The sequence below is a fragment of the Lampetra planeri genome, chromosome 21 (genome assembly GCF_965212315.1).
Source record: "Lampetra planeri chromosome 21, kcLamPlan1.2.h2, whole genome shotgun sequence".
NCBI lineage: Eukaryota > Metazoa > Chordata > Hyperoartia > Petromyzontiformes > Petromyzontidae > Lampetra > Lampetra planeri.
The window spans coordinates 6,595,655-6,614,580 of NC_136127.1; the positions used below are offsets into that span (position 1 = coordinate 6,595,655).

Here is an 18,926-nt window from a genome sequence, read left to right on the forward strand (position 1 = left end):
TGCGGAGGGAGAGTAAGTTAGACAACAATCGATGTCCTTGTGCAACAACTTTGTTGCACAAGTATGTGACAGTTATCGCACAAAGCCATGAATGAAACTACAAAGCAAAAAGATTTGTAGGGGTCCTAGTTGTTGCCATATTTTCTTTATACAAACACACACTGCCACATTGCACGAGCTAATGTTTTTATTTGGATAGTGTCAATCGGTGTCTAATGCTTTACAGCTATCACTTAACCAACTGGGCATTTGTGAAACTACTGGATATCTGTGAAAGAGAGCTTCAAAGTTCATCGGATTTCTCCAGGATAAATTGATTCTGATAGCTCGTGTAATATGTCAGTGGCTGTGGGAGTGTATGGAGGTTTGTGTGGTGCGGTGATGAAATTTATGCCTTGACTTATGAAATGTACTTTATATATGCTTACATTTAACAGCCTAGTACTTTGACGGTGGCCATAAAGTGTGCAGTAAAAATTACAAGAGGCTCATTTTAGGGCTGTGCCTCAATGACCCAAGGCAGAGCACGACTCACACAAGGGCCAGAATTTGGGCAGTGGCAACAAATAAAAAACTTCACACTGGAATCACAAAATAATATTTAGCATCGCCGTGGAAAATCTAAGTAACGAAATAGGTAAAGCAGACAATACATCTGTTTCACAATATGTCTCTCCAGGTAAACGATACAAAATATATATTTATGACACACCCACCAAGTTTCTGGGAGTGCATAATTTAAGCAACATTGATTCAGTACAAGCAAACTCTGGAATCGGCTCACTGGGTGGGAGGCTCTGCACGTTAAAAGCATGCTCAATGGTTTGTGTATTTCAAAGGAGGTGCAATGTTGGTAGAGCAGCACACTAAATGTTGAGTTAAGCAGCTTAACTTAAGAAAATAATACTTTTTTCTCATGTTCATGCAACAACTTACCTTTAAATGGTCGTTAGTCAAACTGGTAAACTCCTCAGATGAACACAAATGGCATGAAAATGAGAGGATGCACAGGGAATCCACAATGTATCGAGCTTGTGAAATGCGCGCTTATTGCATTCCGGGTGTAACACAATCACGTGAATGGGTCGTTGCGCCTGATCGTGTTTCTCCGTATGAAATTTGTTCTCAATGAATGTTCTGATAACTCGTCAAGCAGAAAACTACATGAGAAGTAATTGAAGTGGGGTTTTTTTCCCGACTTTCTTCTTCCAGCTCAATTCAATCACTTGGTTTCTCATATTATTGAGCGATATGAAGACAAAACAAACACTTTTTGAAGGGAAAACACGATGAAAAAAAATCGCATTCCAACAGAAAATTAGTTATCGAGAGACGTTTCCGAAGTTAGCGCTAATTTCTATGAGCATCTCCTTTATTCATGCCGAAGCTGCTCATAGTTCACTATAAAAGACAACGCAGTTTCTGACAGCTCGATTGGACCGAACTCGAAAACGTCTCTCAAGAATGAAGTTTCAGTTGAAATGCCATTTCTCTTAAAGCCATACATTGTTAAGCCATATTTTCTTAGGTTTTTTCGGTAAAGTCACATAGGTAAAACATAAAAATTAATAAAAGTAAAATAAAATAAAAAATAAAAATCACGACGTTTCGGAGGCAACACAAGCTTCCGTCTTCAGGTGGAACCGTCACAGCCACGACAGCTGTATCAAGTAAATGAGAGATTGCAAGAGCAAGAGCTACCACTCCGTATATATAACGGAGTGGTAGCTCTTGCAATCTCTCATTTACTTGATACAGCTGTCGTGGCTGTGACGGTTCCACCTGAAGACGGAAGCTTGTGTTGCCTCCGAAACGTCGTGATTTTTATTTTATTTTTATTAATTTCAATGTTTTACCTACGTGACTTGCAGTCACGAAAGCTTCAAATCTAGAATTGTTAAGCCATATGAACAGACACTGTTAAGTCAACAAACAAACCGGTGAATGAACGAATACCTGGTCTTCTTGCCCCTCCTCTGGCACCACGCTCATATGCTGCACCAGCACCATGCCGGGATGCTTCTTTTGCTGCTTGCGATGATGTTTCCTCTGCTGCTGCTGCTTCTGCCCCTTTTGCTGCACCTGCACTTGCACCATCACCCTGCCGGCCTGCTCCTGTAGCTCAGCCTCCTGCTTCTCCAGCTGTGTCTTGCTCTTCTGCTCAGACTCCGAGTCTGTTTGTCCATGATGCTGCTGCTGCTGTTGCTGCTGAACACCATCCTCGCAAGCTTCCTGCTCTGCGGGTGGAGGCGCTGTCGTGGCCTTGTCATCAATGCCGTGGTGGGGAGGGCTGCCGCTGGCCCACCCTTTCAGCAGGCTCACCTGCACGCCGCTCGCCTGCTCCACCTGACGGGATGATATGCGCAACTTAGCTTACGTTGCGCGCACAACGGAGGACCCGTTACACGGCTTGATGTGGATTCACCGATTTACACCTCGGCGTTTTGATAGGCTAGGACGTAGCTTCAGAGCATGGCACATCGTTTCAGAGTGGGGCACAATGCAAGTGCCATTTACACCACAGGCCCTGCAAGGTGGGAAGTTAATCAACAACCAGCCACACCTAAGAGACACAAACACAAACCTCTTGATTAAACAGTGCATGCAAATAAAATCCAAGCCAGGCACACTGCATGCCATACCAAATGAGAAAATGCATATCTGATCAAACAAACTCTGGAAAGGATCCACAGCACCCTATTCCAACCACACACGGCATGCGACTTAAAAGTCAAGGACTTACCTTTTCAGATGAAACTCCCCAAGTGCAGTGGTAATAACAATGCAGCAAACACCGATTAGTTAGGACGTCATATCAGGAGGCCGATTCCAACAAGTTGCATATTCTGATTGTAAATTGTATGCATTCATATACTTGGCAACCATGTTACTTCAGGTGATCCATGTGGGTTATTACCACAAGATGGTCAACTAGCTTATGGGTAAGAGCACTGAACTGGCACTGCTGAGATTCTGGGTTTGAATTCAGATTTCAGGCACTAGGTTACCAAGTGTAGGGAGTTGATGTTCTCAAATAAAGCACTTATGAATGCACAATAAAAATCCATGATTAAATTCGTGTTTTCACTTCATTAGGTCAAATTCTATCTCGAATAACAATAAAATATCAGCATTTCAACATTTATCTGTAGCAGGACATGAAACAACGTGCAGTGCCTCTTTGTAGTGTGGATATAAATAGGTCAAGTGAGGGGGGATCTCAGTGGTAGCTCTGTGACATTTCCTTCCACAGGCCAAGGAGTAACAGCAGCGTGAATGTTCTTAATGGACACCTTGGTCCATCGTGTGATGCCTAGAGCACAATTGGTATCGAATAGGTTAAATCCTTTAATAAACTAGATGCCCACACTGGTGATGATAATGTTCTCCTGAATTTCAGATGAGTAAACAACATTATAACGCAAAGCCCTGTGCTTCAAATTCCTATGGGAGATTTATAGTAGAGTTAGATATTAAATCTTACATGTAAACAAGTAATGCAGTTAATCATAATTACACTTTGTCATATTTCTTTATATATTGTTTTAATTCTAGCAATGTCTTAAAAATATTGCAGTTAATGCAATATTCTGCTTTTAGCTTACATTTTTTTCAAGCCACCATTGGCAAGCAACACAGAAGGTGGAAAAAAAATCTAAAAATAATTTAAACCTAACATTGTGCCATTGGAGAACTCTCAATTAAAAGGACCGCTTTTGCTTCGCGTTTTTGGTTTCAATTTTTCCAGATTCAGTCCCAGCCTCCGACACCAGGTCCTTACCGCGAAGGGTGGCGACGGGAGGGATATTTGAGCCGTGAGTCGATGCCGACCGCTTCCACCGCTCCCTCGAGATCCACGACAGCGGTACAACCACGTGTGCACGTCAATGCCGGAATCGCCAGCGCATGGCACCAGCGGTCCCACCGGCAGAGGAATAGTAACCATCATCTCTGAGAAACCTTCCGCAAACTCCTCTGGACGCCAGTGGTCAAAATCACGAGCTAATGAATCTCCGTCAGGCTCGGAGCGGGACGGGTGAGTGAGGACGAGAGGTCGGTCTAAGGACTCCATGTCAGGTGATCGTACGGGGTCGACGGTCGATTCGGACTCGGGATCACATCCGGGTACCACATTGTACTTGGAGATGACCACAGGTCGATCAACCGGAGCAGCGTGATTCAACGAGACATCAAAACCAGATGGATTATCCTCCTGTTGCTGCTGTGATGGACCATCAACAGAATAAAAAAGTGCTTGAATGTCCCGCGCAGAAGGCCCATTGGGAGAGGTGCACACATCGGCAAATTGGTGAGAACTTGAGATGGCTGGGTATGAAGAAGACCCTTCATCTGGATATTGCTCACAATATCCTCTCAATTGTGAACTGCCAACCAGTAGAATTGTGTTATCTCCAGCAGTGAAACCAGCTGTTTCCAAGGGATTTTCACTCTCATTTGGGGTGCGAGACTCCACGGTGACAGTCAGTGAGGTTGGAAACTGCGTGGTCAGTTTTGTCTCTTGACTGTAGAGGTTTGAGAGGCCATGGGCCATTTCAGCTGGACTCGGATCCACAGATTTTAAATCAAATCTGCACTCATCTTTTCCCTTCTGCAGTTTGTGTAGCAAGTAAGGCTGCTGTTGCAGAAGGCAGATATGATAACGCTTTTTTTAAAAGTAGGAAGTATGGCTTATATCGTAAATATCTATGGAGTGTACACAATTACATGCACATCCACCATAATTAATCTTAACCCCAACATTACCACTTAATATGTAAACAAAATTTAAATACGGCATCTCGTCTAGTCCATGTAAACCATGAATCAACGCACCATGCATATATTTAAAAAGTATGAGTCGTTATCTTATTAAAATGAAGATTCTTTCAAATGGATCATCACAGTTCAGGTTGAATAATGGGAGTTGAACAACAAGTTTGTGTGTATGGCGTTTTGGACAAATTATTTGCACAATTTTAAAACCACTTACACAGTTTAAACCAACTTACCCTCCCACTTCTGCACGAACCTGAACAACTCACTCACCCCATGTGCATTTGTAGATAAGCTAAACAAGTACAGGAGTGAAAACCTCACCCATGTGCATTTATTGATAAGCAATAACTGATTGTCAAAAACTACAAGAGTGAAAATAGCTATGAAATTAAATTCTACTCTGACAAACTGCACTGAACACAAGTGGGATCTCAGATGTGTGGTTCGTGCTGAGTACACTTTATCCTAGCCTCAGCAATATCAGAGGAGAACAGTAAGAAACATTATAATACTGTTACTGAACTAAACATTTTGACAAAAAAAAATTTCATTTCTCTCTCGGACTCTGTCACTGTGGCTACCCTGGAACTCATCAATTTGGGCTGCCCCAACCGAGCCCGGAACTCACTTGGGCATGACCCCCTAGCCCCCCCTAGGGCTGCTCGAAGACTTATTGATGGGGTTTTTTCCCACATGTAGACAACTTGGAACTCATTGGCAAAAATGGCCCTGGACCCCCAAGACTCTTCTCAGACTCAACATGGATGGGTCCTGGCCCCCTGATATTCCTGCGAGACTCAATGTTGGATGGGCCCTAGCCAGCCTCAGCTATCTCTGGGGCTCGTAGGTGCTGCCCTGGCTGCCCCAGCTGTCCAGCTGTCTCTGGGGCTCGTTTGTGCTACACCCTGGTTACTTTATTCCACGCTATGCCACACTGTTCCACGCTGTTGCTGTCTTTCTTCTCTCTCACATGTTTCGATGAAGTAACCGTCCCACCGAGCTTGCAACCCAGATGTAGTTTTATTCATTTTTATAGAGCGTCTCAGTATACAATTGCATTTTTATACTTTATAAACTTAAATTGTACAAAATATATTACTAATAGGTGACATGGCACAAACATCGAACATAGTGGCATTTGTTTAAAACACTTGAATCTCTGATGTTTCAGAGGCCTTACCCAGAAATGCTAAAACGAGTCCATAGTAAACCAGCTTAAACAAATGAGATTGGGAAAACCAGCAGCTAAACAGGGTTTAGCCTGGATAGCGTTTGGATGGGTGACCACGATTAATTATATAGGCTAGTGATGTGTATTACCCCTTTGTTGCATTATACTTGTATGCTCCCATGCATATTTTCTCCGTCTTAACCAACCAGCATTGGCCAGTGTCAAGTATTGTCAAATAACCCCCACAACCTTCACGGAGTGCAGAAGCCCTCATCCAGCAGCGGACTGACATTGACTTACCAAATTATTTGTTAAAAAATACTTTGACATTAAAACGTAATTGTATGCAATTACTTATGAAAATGTTGGCGCAGCCTGGAAACCTGTGATGTTTTTGCTGAAAGGTAAGACCGTGATGAGACGCAGCTGCCTCAACAGGAAACGCATCGTCACCCGAGTCGCGGCAGATGCCTCCCCTACACGGTGCACGCGCTGTCCAGCAGGTACGCCAACCAAGACACTTGGCACAAAGGGCACCACCCCTCCAATGACAGAATGAATGCTGGATTATTTTGCTGCTATGCATTTCCACGTGATAAGCCACTTTTGTTGGGCTATCATTTGTGGCCAGGTCCGCTTCCTAAAAGATAAGTTAATATCTCAGCGGGTTTTACCAGGTAAGATAAAAAAAATATACATTTTTAAGCGATTTCTTTACCTTGCCTATACTTTGCACTCCTATCGTGTTTTTGCATTGTTTGTTGTTGTAATGTTCTGACCAATCCCAACTGGACATCTGTGAAAAAGAGCTTTATAGCTCATCGGATTCCTCCAGTAAAAATACATATTCCGATTCTGATTAGTTGCAGAAAAATTACATTGTTCACCATGTTCAATAAATCATTGGGAGTCGAGCAGTGGTACAGTGGCTAGCACACTGCAATATCAACCTGGTGTCCAGAGTAAAATTTCCGGCCGTGATTAACATCAGTGGCGAGTTATATCTACACCAGTCCTGGACAACTACCCCCCATCACTAACCTGCACTGACAAGTGTGGTGAAGTATGATCACACATCTCACCATGACTAACATGGAATGCAGGAACCTTCAGGCAGCAGTGCATTGATAAAGGTCTGTAAATTATAATTATTACATGTATTACGATTGAGTTACTCAGTGGGATAATTTAATCGTACCATCAATTATACAAATGCATGCATCAATGCGTGCATGCCCACAGAATTCATCTTTGTCAATTTAGTTACCGGCACAGAATGTTCCTATGTGTTGACTCATATTTGCGGTCATGCATGCATGGGTAAATTGACAAATGAGCACACTTGTAATTAAACAAAAGTTAATCAAGCTGGCCTTCATCATTAGCATGCGAACAGGTGCCTTGGCATGTCTACACGTCCAAAGGTTTAGCCCTGGGCATAATGGGACAAAGCGGTCAGGCTTTTAACTAAATTGTAATTCCTTTGCAATCACATTTGTGTTTGCACAAATGTGATTGCACAGCATGTGTTTCCAGAGTGCACAGAATAATTCATCATCAGGAAACCACATGTCACATGGTGACTAATCATGTTTTCCCTCACACCACTAAAGTGTTGTTTAGTTATAACGGATTTAAGCTATGATGAAGCAAACCCTTGCATGAAATGTTGCCGTCCCATACGAATAGTTGTTATTCATAACTAGTCTATGTATATGTTTGTTGGATGTATGCTGAACTTTTTTGCACCGTAAGTAGCCAACCGCAACTAATCGGAGGTGCTAATATGTAGATTCCTTTGTCAACCCACTGATGGATGAGGGAGCCTCCCCTCCGCCTTTGACCATTCTCATCATGCTGGCGAGTGTGGCTTGGGTGAAGTTGGGTAGCATAGAAGTACAGTCCAACAATTAATGTTGTAGCTGCACTGCCCTATGCTACCCACCAAGTAGCACCGCAGCAGACGACAACCTGTAGTGCACAGGGATCGCCCATATCCAGCACCATCAAAACTCGTCCAATGCTCCTGTGGTCAATGCATAGATCTCAGGGGATCCAAGCCCAGAAGTGAAATGTAATGTAGGCAATTCTCACCTGTGGCACGTGAGACAGAGCAGCTTGTGGCGAGGGTCCAGTGGCCCCGGGCAGGTCCAGCTCCTCCACGGTTCTCGTCTGGACATCCCCCTGAGATCCAACGTTCAGCTGCGCCACCCCTCCGCGCCCCTTACGCACCACCTCCTTCTTCTCCTCCTCCACCACCTCGTTGTCGCCTGCCGCTTGAGCTTTAAGAAACGCCATCTCTTCCTGCTGAAGGTCACACGTCTTACGCAGGTCGCCCACCCTCTCTTTCAAAGCCGCGTTTTCTTGCAGCAACGCGTTGAATTCGTCCGCGGAAGGAACAGCTGTGCTTATGGTTGTTGCACTTTGACCTTGCGTCTGATCACCTCCGCCGCTCGATTTTGCACCCGCGGTGCCTGCTCCATCAACCACACTGTGGGGTGAAGCATCCGGAGCTGGCTCCGATTCGCATTGGTACTGTGCCGCCGGTTCACGTGGATTCTTCTCGAGCACGTGCGCCTGCACTCGCCCTTTCATAGCAATGCACTGCCGCCTCAAAGCACAGAGCAGCTGCGACAGTTGCCGACCCTGCTTTTGGGAGGCCGGGTCATCATCGGGTTTAGGGGGCGACTCTTGCGGGTTTGCGACAGCCTTGCCACTTGGGTTTGACGGGACAAGTGCGGGTCCAGAGGCTTGCACATTGTCACATGTGCTGCCAGATATTTCCAGTGTTTCTTGGAAGGTTGCGCAGTCCTCCAGCTCACGGAGAATTCCACTGATGCCCTCTTCAGTCTCAAGTTGCTCCAGTTCAAAGGATTTATTTTCTTGAATCAGTTTTTCCACTTTTTCTCTGAAGTCTTCTTTGAGCGCTGCCAACTCCTCCGCATGCTTGCTCTCCAACTCTGCCTTGGATTCCTCATTAGTTACCTTACTTTGATTCTCTGCACCTTTCAACGCCAACTCCAAGCTTAACCTGTGCTTCTCCTCCAGCTGCTTGGCTAGGTCGTCTACGTCCTTCTGCTTCTCCTGCGAGTCCTTCAGAGTGAGCCCATGGCTCTTCTCCAGCTCGGCCAGCAGCTTGTCGGTGCTTAGTTTGTGCTCCTGAGCGAGCGACTCCTTCAGCCGCTCCAGCTCTCTCGCATGCTGCTCCTGGAGCTCAACCGTTGCATGCAGCTCTTCCTCTCGACGCAGAGAAAGCTCTGCGCCGAGTTTCTCAATGTCAGCCGTCAACGTGTCCACCTTCACTGCGTGCTCCTGGCCTGTGGTCTCCTTCAGAGTCTCCAGCTCTTTGATGTGCTGCTCACAAATGCTCTGCACTTCCTCCGTGTGTCGACTTTGCTGCTGTTGAAGCTGCTCTTGCGCCTCCCACGCCCCCTGCCGACTCAGCGACAACTCCGCGTTCAGTGTCTCCGTGTCGTTGAGCAGCTTGTCCACGGCCCCCTTGTGCTCCAGACGCAAGGCTTCCTTGAGTGCCTCCACCTCTTCACGGTGATGCTGAAGTAGCTGCTCCAGTCTGCACGCATCGTCCTGCACCCCCATGCGCTGCTCTTTGAGCTGCTCTTTGAGCTGCTCCACCTGCCTGCTGTAGTCCTGCTGCATCTGTTCGTATCTGCTGTCAGCTTCCTGTCGACTCTGAGACCGTTCATTATTGAGCTTCTCCACCTCTGCCTGCAATTTGTCCATGGTGACCCGATTTTCCTGCCTTAGAGTTTCTTTGAGACCTTCCATTTCAATGCTGTGCTGCTGCTTCATCTTCTCGAGCGAGCACTGTGCCTCTTCCTTATTGTTCAGCAGCTCCTCTTTGAGCCTCTCCAGGTCCCCCAACAGTTTGTCGATATTTCCCTTGTGCTCTTGATCTAGGGTGACTTTCTGAGCCTCTTTGTCAATGAGGTGCTGCTGCTGCTGTTTTTCTAGAGCGCTCTGTGCCTCCTGCTCATGCCGAGATAACATCACGGTGAGATTCTGAACGTCCGCAAGCAGCTTGTCCAAGCCTCCTTTGTGTTGCTGCCCGAGAGTTTCTTTCAAGCTCTCCACCTCAGCGATGTGCTGCTGCCGTTGTTCCTCAAGAGCGCTTTGTGCCTCCTGTGTATTGTGCACCAAGTCTCCTCTAAGCTTTTCTAGCTCTGCCTCAAGCTTCTCTAGGTTTTCTTTGTACTCCTGGACATCAGCATCTTTCTCATTCTCTACTTCTCTGTTGCACTTGTCCTGAATGCCCAGAGAGTCATTCTCGCCTGTGGGCACATTGCCCAGATCGCTCTTCACCACCTCTTTACCGAGGGACAGCTCCGCGGTCAGCCTCTCGTTGTCCGCAAGAAGCTTGTTGACATTTTCTTTGTGTTCCTGCCTCAGCGACTCTTTGAGACCCTCCATCTCTTCAATATACTGCCGCTCTGACATTTCCTTCGTGCTTCGCAACTCCTCCGCACTCTGCGACAAGGCCACGCTGAGGTTCTCAATGTCGGCCGTCAGTTTGTCAATGCTCCCTTTATACTCCAGTCCCAGAGCTACCCGCAAGCCTTCAGTGTCCTTTTCCTGCTGCTCGCGGATTTGCTCGAGTGCCCTCTGAGCTTCCTCCCGGCCGAAAGACAGCTCTGCGTTGAGCTCCTCCAGTTCGGCCACGCGACCCCGAGCCTCTGTCCGCTCATTCTCCAACATCTCAAGTTTGACGCGAAAGTTCTCCAGCTCCCGCCCATACCTGGCATCCATCTCTGTGCTCTCGCTCAACACCGACGACAGCTGCTCCTGCACACTTGCGAGCTGCGCTTGCGAATCTCTCAGCGATGTGTTGAGTTGGCCGTTGGATTCCTCCAGCAGCAGTAAACTCTCGTGCGATCTCCTGTTGCTCTCCGTGAGGTCTTCGATGACTGCCTGGAGCCTCTCGACCTCTCGCTGCATTTCCGAACGAAGGGCGGCGACCTGCTGATCGCGCTCTTCACCGAGCGCCGTCTTAAGTTCTCCCTCTCTTCTTTCCCAGTTTGATTCTGCCACTTCTGTGAGGTTACCATCGAGGTGTCCTTGCTTCTTGGCCAAATTATCAAGATCATTGAGAAGCTTGACATTCTCTCTGGAAAGCTGCTGCTCTTTCTCTGCGGAAGCCGACAGTCGCATCCTTAGATCCTCCAAGGCCAAGTCCTTGGATGAAACTTCTCGTTGCAACTCGGTCACGGTGCGTTCCGCTTCTCCTACCTTCTCTGTCGGCTCGCAAAAAGCAGCTCTTTCTGTCCCAGTGGAACTGGTGGACGTACTTGTAGGGGCCTTGTCCTTGCTGGGTAAAGTCTGCTGAAGTGTCAGGATGATGGCCTCCTTTTGAGAGATCGTGGCCTCAAGCTGGCTGACGATGGTTTTGGATTCTTGTAATTCCTGCGCAAACGAAGAATGTGAAACATTAATCATCTCATACAAATTATTTTTTTAATAGAATCGGTTTCCTGCAAGAAAACATTTATAATTCAATCGCCACATTTCAACAAAGCCGTTAATATAAATTACTCAGTAATGTTAACGTTTAAACGTATATTGTACGAATATTTGCATGTGTTTCATAGTTTATCAAACGCCATAAAAGTTTGCATTCCAAGTTCACAAACACGGCATAATAAAACTTGTAAAAATAAATACTGGATACAGCTGTTTGTCAATCTACTGCAGGATGAAAGGATATAGCATGGGCCCTGGGGGTTGTTTGACTATACTTCACCACACTGAGCAAAGCGGTTTGATAATTTATTTTTACTTTTGTTAAACAGTGTTTATTTTACTAGGTAAGGCCCGGAGAAAAATCCACGCAACCACGGGGACAACATGCAAACTCCAACTATAAAAGGCTTCAGGGTCGGGATCAAACCCACGACCTCCTGCATACCAGGCGAGGTTGTTAACATATCACCACTGCGGCACTCTATGAAGGGGGTGGCTAGGGATCAAATGCACAGCACTGGGTTTACAGCGCGGTGCACCCCAACCGGTACAAAGATAATTTACGTTTTGTTTCTTCACATCTCGTCCCCAAAGGCATAGGTCAATATACCCCGACGGTATTAATCCAGTAAGCTGCATTAAGCAGTTGGCGGCCCATAGGCAGAAGCAAAACTACAGCCGCAGACTATAATTTTAGTGAAATGTCACGTGCAAATATTTTACGGCAGATAAAAAAAATACCCCCTGCAAGGGGTAAATGCAGCATAACAGTGTGCATGCTCACGGAATTAATTATACTTTGCAGACGTCAGATTAGATAATAACAAAAATATTTATAACAGGAACCATTGGCCAATACGTTATCCTAATGTGCGTTGTTAATGGACAGTGCTCATGACACACAAGTCTTCACGCTTATCTGTGATGGATTTTATTAAATAGTAAAATAATAATAAAAGTGAAAAACAATGCTCTTTGCTCTGGAAAACTCCATTGAGTCTTATGACTGTTTTTTCAACAGCATCCTGCATTTGCCAATTCCATCAATATGTTTGGTATATGGGAGAATAATAAACTATACAGAGAAAACCCAGATATACAAGGGGATACGCAATGAACGATCCACACATATGTAGGAATACATTGTTGTAATTCCATCTACTGGCTACCTCGTAGCAATGATACGTTACTTTACAAAGCATGTTTTCAAAAAAAAATACATATTTGGCTGTTATAGGGTTAAAATCAAAGTCATTGTTAGTGCACATGGGCCTATTTATTTAGACTGACACTTTTGCAAAGATCTATAATGTATGACAACGGGTCTAGTAGTTTAAGGAGTGTTACTCAAGTTTCAGACATATCCATTATTATAAGCGCACAACTTTATCTATCTGTGATGAACGCTGCACTTTCCGTCGTTTTCATGCAGGGAGCGCTGCAAACCTACGCGCCCCCTGCATGAACGAAGGAGGCGCAGGGACAGACGTTCAATTACTTGGAATCGATCTGCAGACGGCTGTCTTATCACACGGCCAGCTCTATGTCGCCTTATCTCAATCCCGCAATCCCAAACAGGTGAAAGTCCACATCGAACCGAACCCCCAGCAAGGCCATCCACTTAACGACGAGAGAAAATTCACACGAAATGTCCCTTTCAATTAAGTCTTCCAGATGTAAAATTACATTAAGCTTTAAATTATGAAATAAAATTATCTAATTCAAAACATACAATTCAAAGATGTTTCATTTTAAAACTTCAAAACTGAGCATCGGGTGCTAGTGTGAATGCGTCGTTCGTGTAAAAAAAACTTGTGACTTTCCTGGCCTTCGGGGAGGCCTTCATCCAGCAGTGCAATAATCATGGCCGATGATGATGATGATTATGATGCTGATAGTCACCTTCTGAAGGATGAGAGTGTGCTCCTCGTGATCTGCAGCCCCCTCCTGGGCCAGCCCATCCGGCCGAGTTCCCAGACTTCCTTCGGCTCCCGGCTGCCGAGTTGCATGCGCCAGCTCGAGCCGGGAGCGCAGGCGATTCAGCTCGGAAGTCTTTTCGCACAGCAGGTTCTGGCACGTGGACAACTGCTGCTGTGCCTGCGCCAGTTCCTGGGTCTGTGTCCACTGCCGCGTGCTCCTCAGCATCTCACTGGCCTGTGCAAACGGAGATGGGAGGACGCACACGTGCAGAAACGAGGGTTCCCCTCATTAGCGCCCCGTTTGGCCGAGTTGTATTCGGGATGGTTGGGTGGCTCAGAAGGCACAGCAATGAGCCAACACTGCTGAGATGTCAGGGGGTAAAATATAGGCAACCAACCGTGATTAAATAAGGGTTTTGAGCGTTTAGGAGATTCCTAATAAGGACAGATGCATATGATTGTAAACCGTAACGTTAATATACTTTGGAAAGATGTTACTCTGGAGAATAAAAGTTACCTATTTTCTGAGCTGGCTGAGTAGCTTAGGGGTCAGAGCACTGAACCAAGACCGCTGGGACGGGGAGAGAGTGAAAGAACCTGGAGCGGAGGAAAGCGAGAGAGCAAAACGGAAAGAGGAGAGCGAGGGTAAGCGACGAGCAGTGGGAGGGAGGAATAGGGAGAGGTGAGAGAGATTGAGACAGGAAAGGGAGAGGTGGGAAGAAGGAGAGCGAGGGTGAGAGGTGAGAGAGAGAAACGGGGAGCGAGATTGGGGGGGAGGGAAGTGGGTGAGATACAGGTGGAGAGAGGAGAGGAATATCGAGGGAGATGTATAATATGGAACACGGGAATAGAGAAAAAGAAACAAAGTGAGAAATCGAGGCAAAATGGGATATGCAGTACTAAGAAGGTTTATGCATGAATCCATCCAGATATACAAACATAGACATAACTTCAACCGTGATGATGGGTACAAATTGAGCAATCATTGGAAATATGTTATTAACCATGTAAAAAAGATTTAACTACGCATATTTGTACCATCTTATTTGACAGGTACTAGTCTATTTTACCAAGTTGTTGACATCCCCAGCGTTTAACAGTGTTGCTATTTTTTGGTTTTGGAAGCCAACACCGGCCGTAATTCTTGAGGTGCTTAACCAGTACCTTTCCCTCTAGCCCCGCCCACCTCCCTCCCCCCTCCCAGTCCCTGACTGACACATTTAGATAAGCTCCTCCCCTTAACCAGTATATAAGATCTTGTCTCTTGGATTTCCCTTCACTTGATACAGTAATTTTGGCTGTGACGGTCCCACCTGAAGACGGAGACTTGTGTTGCCTCCGAAACGTCGTGGATTTAATTTAGTTATTTTCATTTATTATTATTTAATTTTATTATTATTATTTTTACCGAAAAAACCTAAGAGTATGAAGGTGGAGAGAGACAGGGCTCGATATAAGATACAACGTTCTTCTGGCTGGCTGGCTAGGTGGGAGGGATGGATGTCCAAAAGTTGTGCAGGTTGATAATTATATCTTCAAAAAGCCATCTCGTGTTCACAACATCTGACCAATGGTGACAGCTGCACACTTTAGTTCCCACCTGCTGCAGCTGCTGCTGAAGACTCTGGATGTGGGTAGTAAGGTGCTGCGTCTCCTGCTGCACCCCATCCCGGCTGCTGAGCGCCTGCTGCAGGTTGGCACTCAGCTGCGTGATGATCTCGTCCCTCTGCTGGATTGCGGCTTCAAACTGTGCACACGAAGACAAAGATCCCCCATATATCCTTAGCAGATTCTTGGGGCAAGTGTGCTATTAGCGAGCAACCTATGAAGGCCAGCACGGCACACGAGGTGGTGGGTGGCCAGCACCACGCCCGACCGTCTTTGTCTCCCGAGAGGTGATGTTTACACACCGCATAAGGTAATAATTTGAGGCCAAGTCGATCTCGGAGAGGCTTAAGGAGGGTTCACTGGCATTGGCCTCAAGTGGAAATCAAACTCGGGTCATCCGAGTTCAAAGTGAAAAGCGCTAATCACTAAACTACCACTCCCACAAACTGTGCACACAAACACGGGCATGCCACACTAATTAATATCGTTTTTACTTATTACTCAATTGGGATTACACACAGCAATCACTACATTGCCCTCTGCCGTCCACTATTGAGTGCTGTAGCCTATAATAGCCTGTTATGCCAGACTATCCCAAACCCTAATCCAAGCACTACCCAGGATCAGCACACTACATGAGCATAACAACCAGGAAGCATCAATGCATGGATAATAAAAATATCCAAGGTTCAATTTGAGAAAGCGATATTAAACAATAAAAGGAATTTATACATGACGAGCCATTTATGCTTCATAGCAGAAAGTTCCACTTGCAGGAATTACGTCGGTGTCAGGAGTAGAGCGAGGCAGATTATCCGATAATTCAATTGATTGATTAAGAATTGTAACCGGCTATTTTCATGCGATGGATGACTCAGGCTCCTTTAAAAATGGTGCCGCAAGACGTGAAACCCCCTGCAAGTCACGCCCAGGCGTGGTGTGGCTCATGATGCCGATAATTTCACCAAGCGCCGCCCATCTCCTCCCGTCTAGCGGCACATGTGGGAACAGAGGTGAGACTTTCCCGCCACCCCCCAACCAATTTTGTGTTATCTAAATTAGCTTGGCAAGTGAACCAATAACCAGTAGAGTAATCAATCGTATATCCCAGCTAATTTGTACAATGCGGTGTAGTGCTGGTGGCCTGGCCTGGGGGATATGTACAATGCGATGTAGTGCTGTTGCCTACCTGGGTGATTTCAAGGGCCATCAGCCCATCTGTGTCCCTGTCCGTGGGCGGAGATGGGACCTCCGAGGACCTGTCCTCTGTGGTCTCAGGCTCAACAGAGCCCAGGCCTCCAGGAGCATCATCCTCAGAGGGGATTTGTTCACCCAGGCCAGCCTCCACTATCGTCTCTACACCCACCTCCATGCCGCCCTCCATCTCGCCTGCACAGCAATACAGCAAAATATAGCTGCCCAGTTAATTACAATCTCAATGAAGAGTGTCTAACATCTTTAAGGTCCTTTGTCAATCCATTGCTGGTTGAAGGGCTCCCCACTCCGTGTCAGTCATGGAAATTGTTTGAGCATACTTCACCACGCTGGTCGCCACCGATGTTAGCTGTGGCTGGCATCAGGTACCAAGCCACCTGAGCCACCCTTTCACCAATACGCATAGACCAGCAAGGTGAAGTATGGTCAAACAAACCCCGGTGACCAACAAAGTTTTGGGGAGGTCTTCATCTAGCAGTGGATTTACAAAGGTAATCAAATAATTATTTGAATCACACGTGCATGTTATAGTATCAATATATTTTTTAATCCAACCATTTAATAGGCAATACTGCAATAATCATGGGTTTTACAATCTAAATCATGCATTACCATTTATCAATCGGATATAATGGGGGGAAAAGATTAAGCTATTGTTCAATCAAATGTTATGTTGAAATGCTTGGTTGTACATTTTGTGATGAAATACTAAACGAGATAAAACAATAATCACCGAATTGTGCAAATATTGTGGTACAGTGCTTAAGGTTGGTAAACATTAGCCTTAGGCTGTTATTCTTTATGTACATTGTCACAAGGTGCACACAATATCAATAACATGAGAGCTGATGTCCCATGTTCACAACACAGGTTTGTCTATTCAGGTTTATCACAAACATGAACAACCAAAAGATTTACTCAGAGAATTCCAAACAAGATTGGCAAAAAAAGGGGTATTTAAACCTCTTTTAAGCAGACCAGACATGTTGGCAGAGAATTTGGTGGCTACGCTTAACCCGACCACAAAGAATAAAGTTAGGCAACTTTTACCACTGCGAAGATACAGGTCAAAATAGTACGTGAATAAACCTGCCATGTATTTTAACTGTTAGAACGTTCAAATGCGACTGAGCAAATCTTGACTCTCATTGTGAAAGCCTCCACACCTCGGTGGCTTCGTCTTTAAAGCAACACTGGCAGCTAGATGCAGATTCCGAGGACGGCTGTGATGTATGCATGAGCAGCTTGAGTGGTGGACCCTACATTTTAGGCTTTGCAGATGCCTCTTGTGAATTGCTTTGGCAGGGCAAAAGGTAAACGTCACAAATGAAAAGGTGTGGTGCACTGTTGATGACGAGCCAATGGAGCAATGTCATCAGTACACGAACAATGCGATCCTATCGCGAGGTACCAGTGTAGTGCGGATGCGCGATGTGCCAACTAGAGGAGCATGTCTCCAGCGACGCCCGAGTGGTAGACTGCAGAGGAATACAGTCTGTAGCGATACCAACACACGACCTAAAAGTGATACCGTTGCATGGACTAAAGCTAAGCAGCCCGCAAGGACATGTCCAGAGTGTCACCTTTGGAGACATGCAGTCTGCAGATATGCCTATTTGTAAATTACAGAGACAGAAGAAGTGGTCTGCAGTGATACTGGCACATAGACTAAACATACACACAGTCTAGAGCAATACCAGAGCATAGACTGGTGACATGCTGTTTGCATTGTATACAGTGGCCTGTTCTACAACAGTGATTCCACCTCCCGCACTCCCACTCTCACGTGTCAGCTGCCCCCCCCACCACTCTCGTAAAACGAATAAGTTTCGCCAGCTCAGGCGAGCGGGATGTACCGGCGGTCAATGCGTGCTCTTCCGTCGACAGGTCATGTTGATGGAGAGGCGTCCTCTTCCCCTTCTTCTTCTCTTTCTCCGGATGTGCGACGTCACCTTTTGCTTTTCGCTGTCGGAACTCAGCAAGCTGCACACGAATGCGAACAAGATGTAGAGCGACAGGTAGCCGAGGAACAGATAGCACGACCACAGTAGCAGCATGCCGCTTCGGCCAGCGAGGGTGAAGCCCTCCTCAGCCCGCGCCGACGAGTCCAATCATTGCGCGCTTCCAATCGAACATCTCCGTGTATTACTAACTACGCGAAAAACAACAAAAAATTGCGGGCTACATTCGCACAATTATTACATTGTGGCCTGTGGAAGTTTAACACGGAAATCTTGCAAAGGAAACTGGCAGACGGACACACCTAACCCAGCAGTAAATTAACCCAATGACCTAAAGCTGGAGACTCACGGTACATTATTAATGGCGAGACGGCGAACGAGACGTTATTGAGGGCGCACTCTGCGAATCAACGCGACCACCGTGGGACACTTAGATCGTGCCTCGAATAGGGAACCTACAAAGCGCCGGCTCACATGGAGTTTCACCACAGACTGCTCCTTCCGAGCACCCTTCGCCCTAACCTCCCCGCCGTCGCTGCGCCCCCATCCATGCTGTAGACTCATAAATGCAACATGCTTTAATGCAGAGACACAATTGCAACTGCAAATCCGCCCCCGCTACGGGTAATCCAAAGAAAGCGGATTACAGGAATTACCAGACAGCCCTATAGCGCTAATAGGATAAGATTGTGAATATGCATGGCAACCCATTGGCCTCGTTTCTACTGCATTGGTCAAAAATGTTGCGTAAAAACGTAGGTTCAGTGTTGCCAAATTACTACGTTATGGGAACGATAGGAC

The 18,926-nt window shown here is 46.1% G+C and overlaps 1 protein-coding gene across 3 annotated transcripts in view; it reads right to left on the reverse strand.

Annotated features, from left to right (window-relative positions):
- Nucleotides 1–18,926, reverse strand: part of LOC144724595 (uncharacterized) — a 47,507-nt gene that overhangs the window by 21,211 nt on the left and 7,370 nt on the right. For 2 of the 3 annotated variants that reach the window (XM_078603858.1, XM_078603855.1), the window contains exons 2-8: nt 18,021–18,147; nt 16,139–16,338; nt 14,942–15,088; nt 13,325–13,576; nt 8,042–11,365; nt 3,782–4,636; nt 1,957–2,346 (exon numbers count right to left, since the gene is read on the reverse strand). In XM_078603858.1, coding sequence (XP_078459984.1) covers nt 1,957–2,346; nt 3,782–4,636; nt 8,042–11,365; nt 13,325–13,576; nt 14,942–15,088; nt 16,139–16,338; nt 18,021–18,147 — 5,295 coding nt within the window. The remainder of the gene's footprint in view (nt 1–1,956; nt 2,347–3,781; nt 4,637–8,041; nt 11,366–13,324; nt 13,577–14,941; nt 15,089–16,138; nt 16,339–18,020; nt 18,148–18,926) is intronic. The other variant, XM_078603856.1, reaches the window with a different exon arrangement.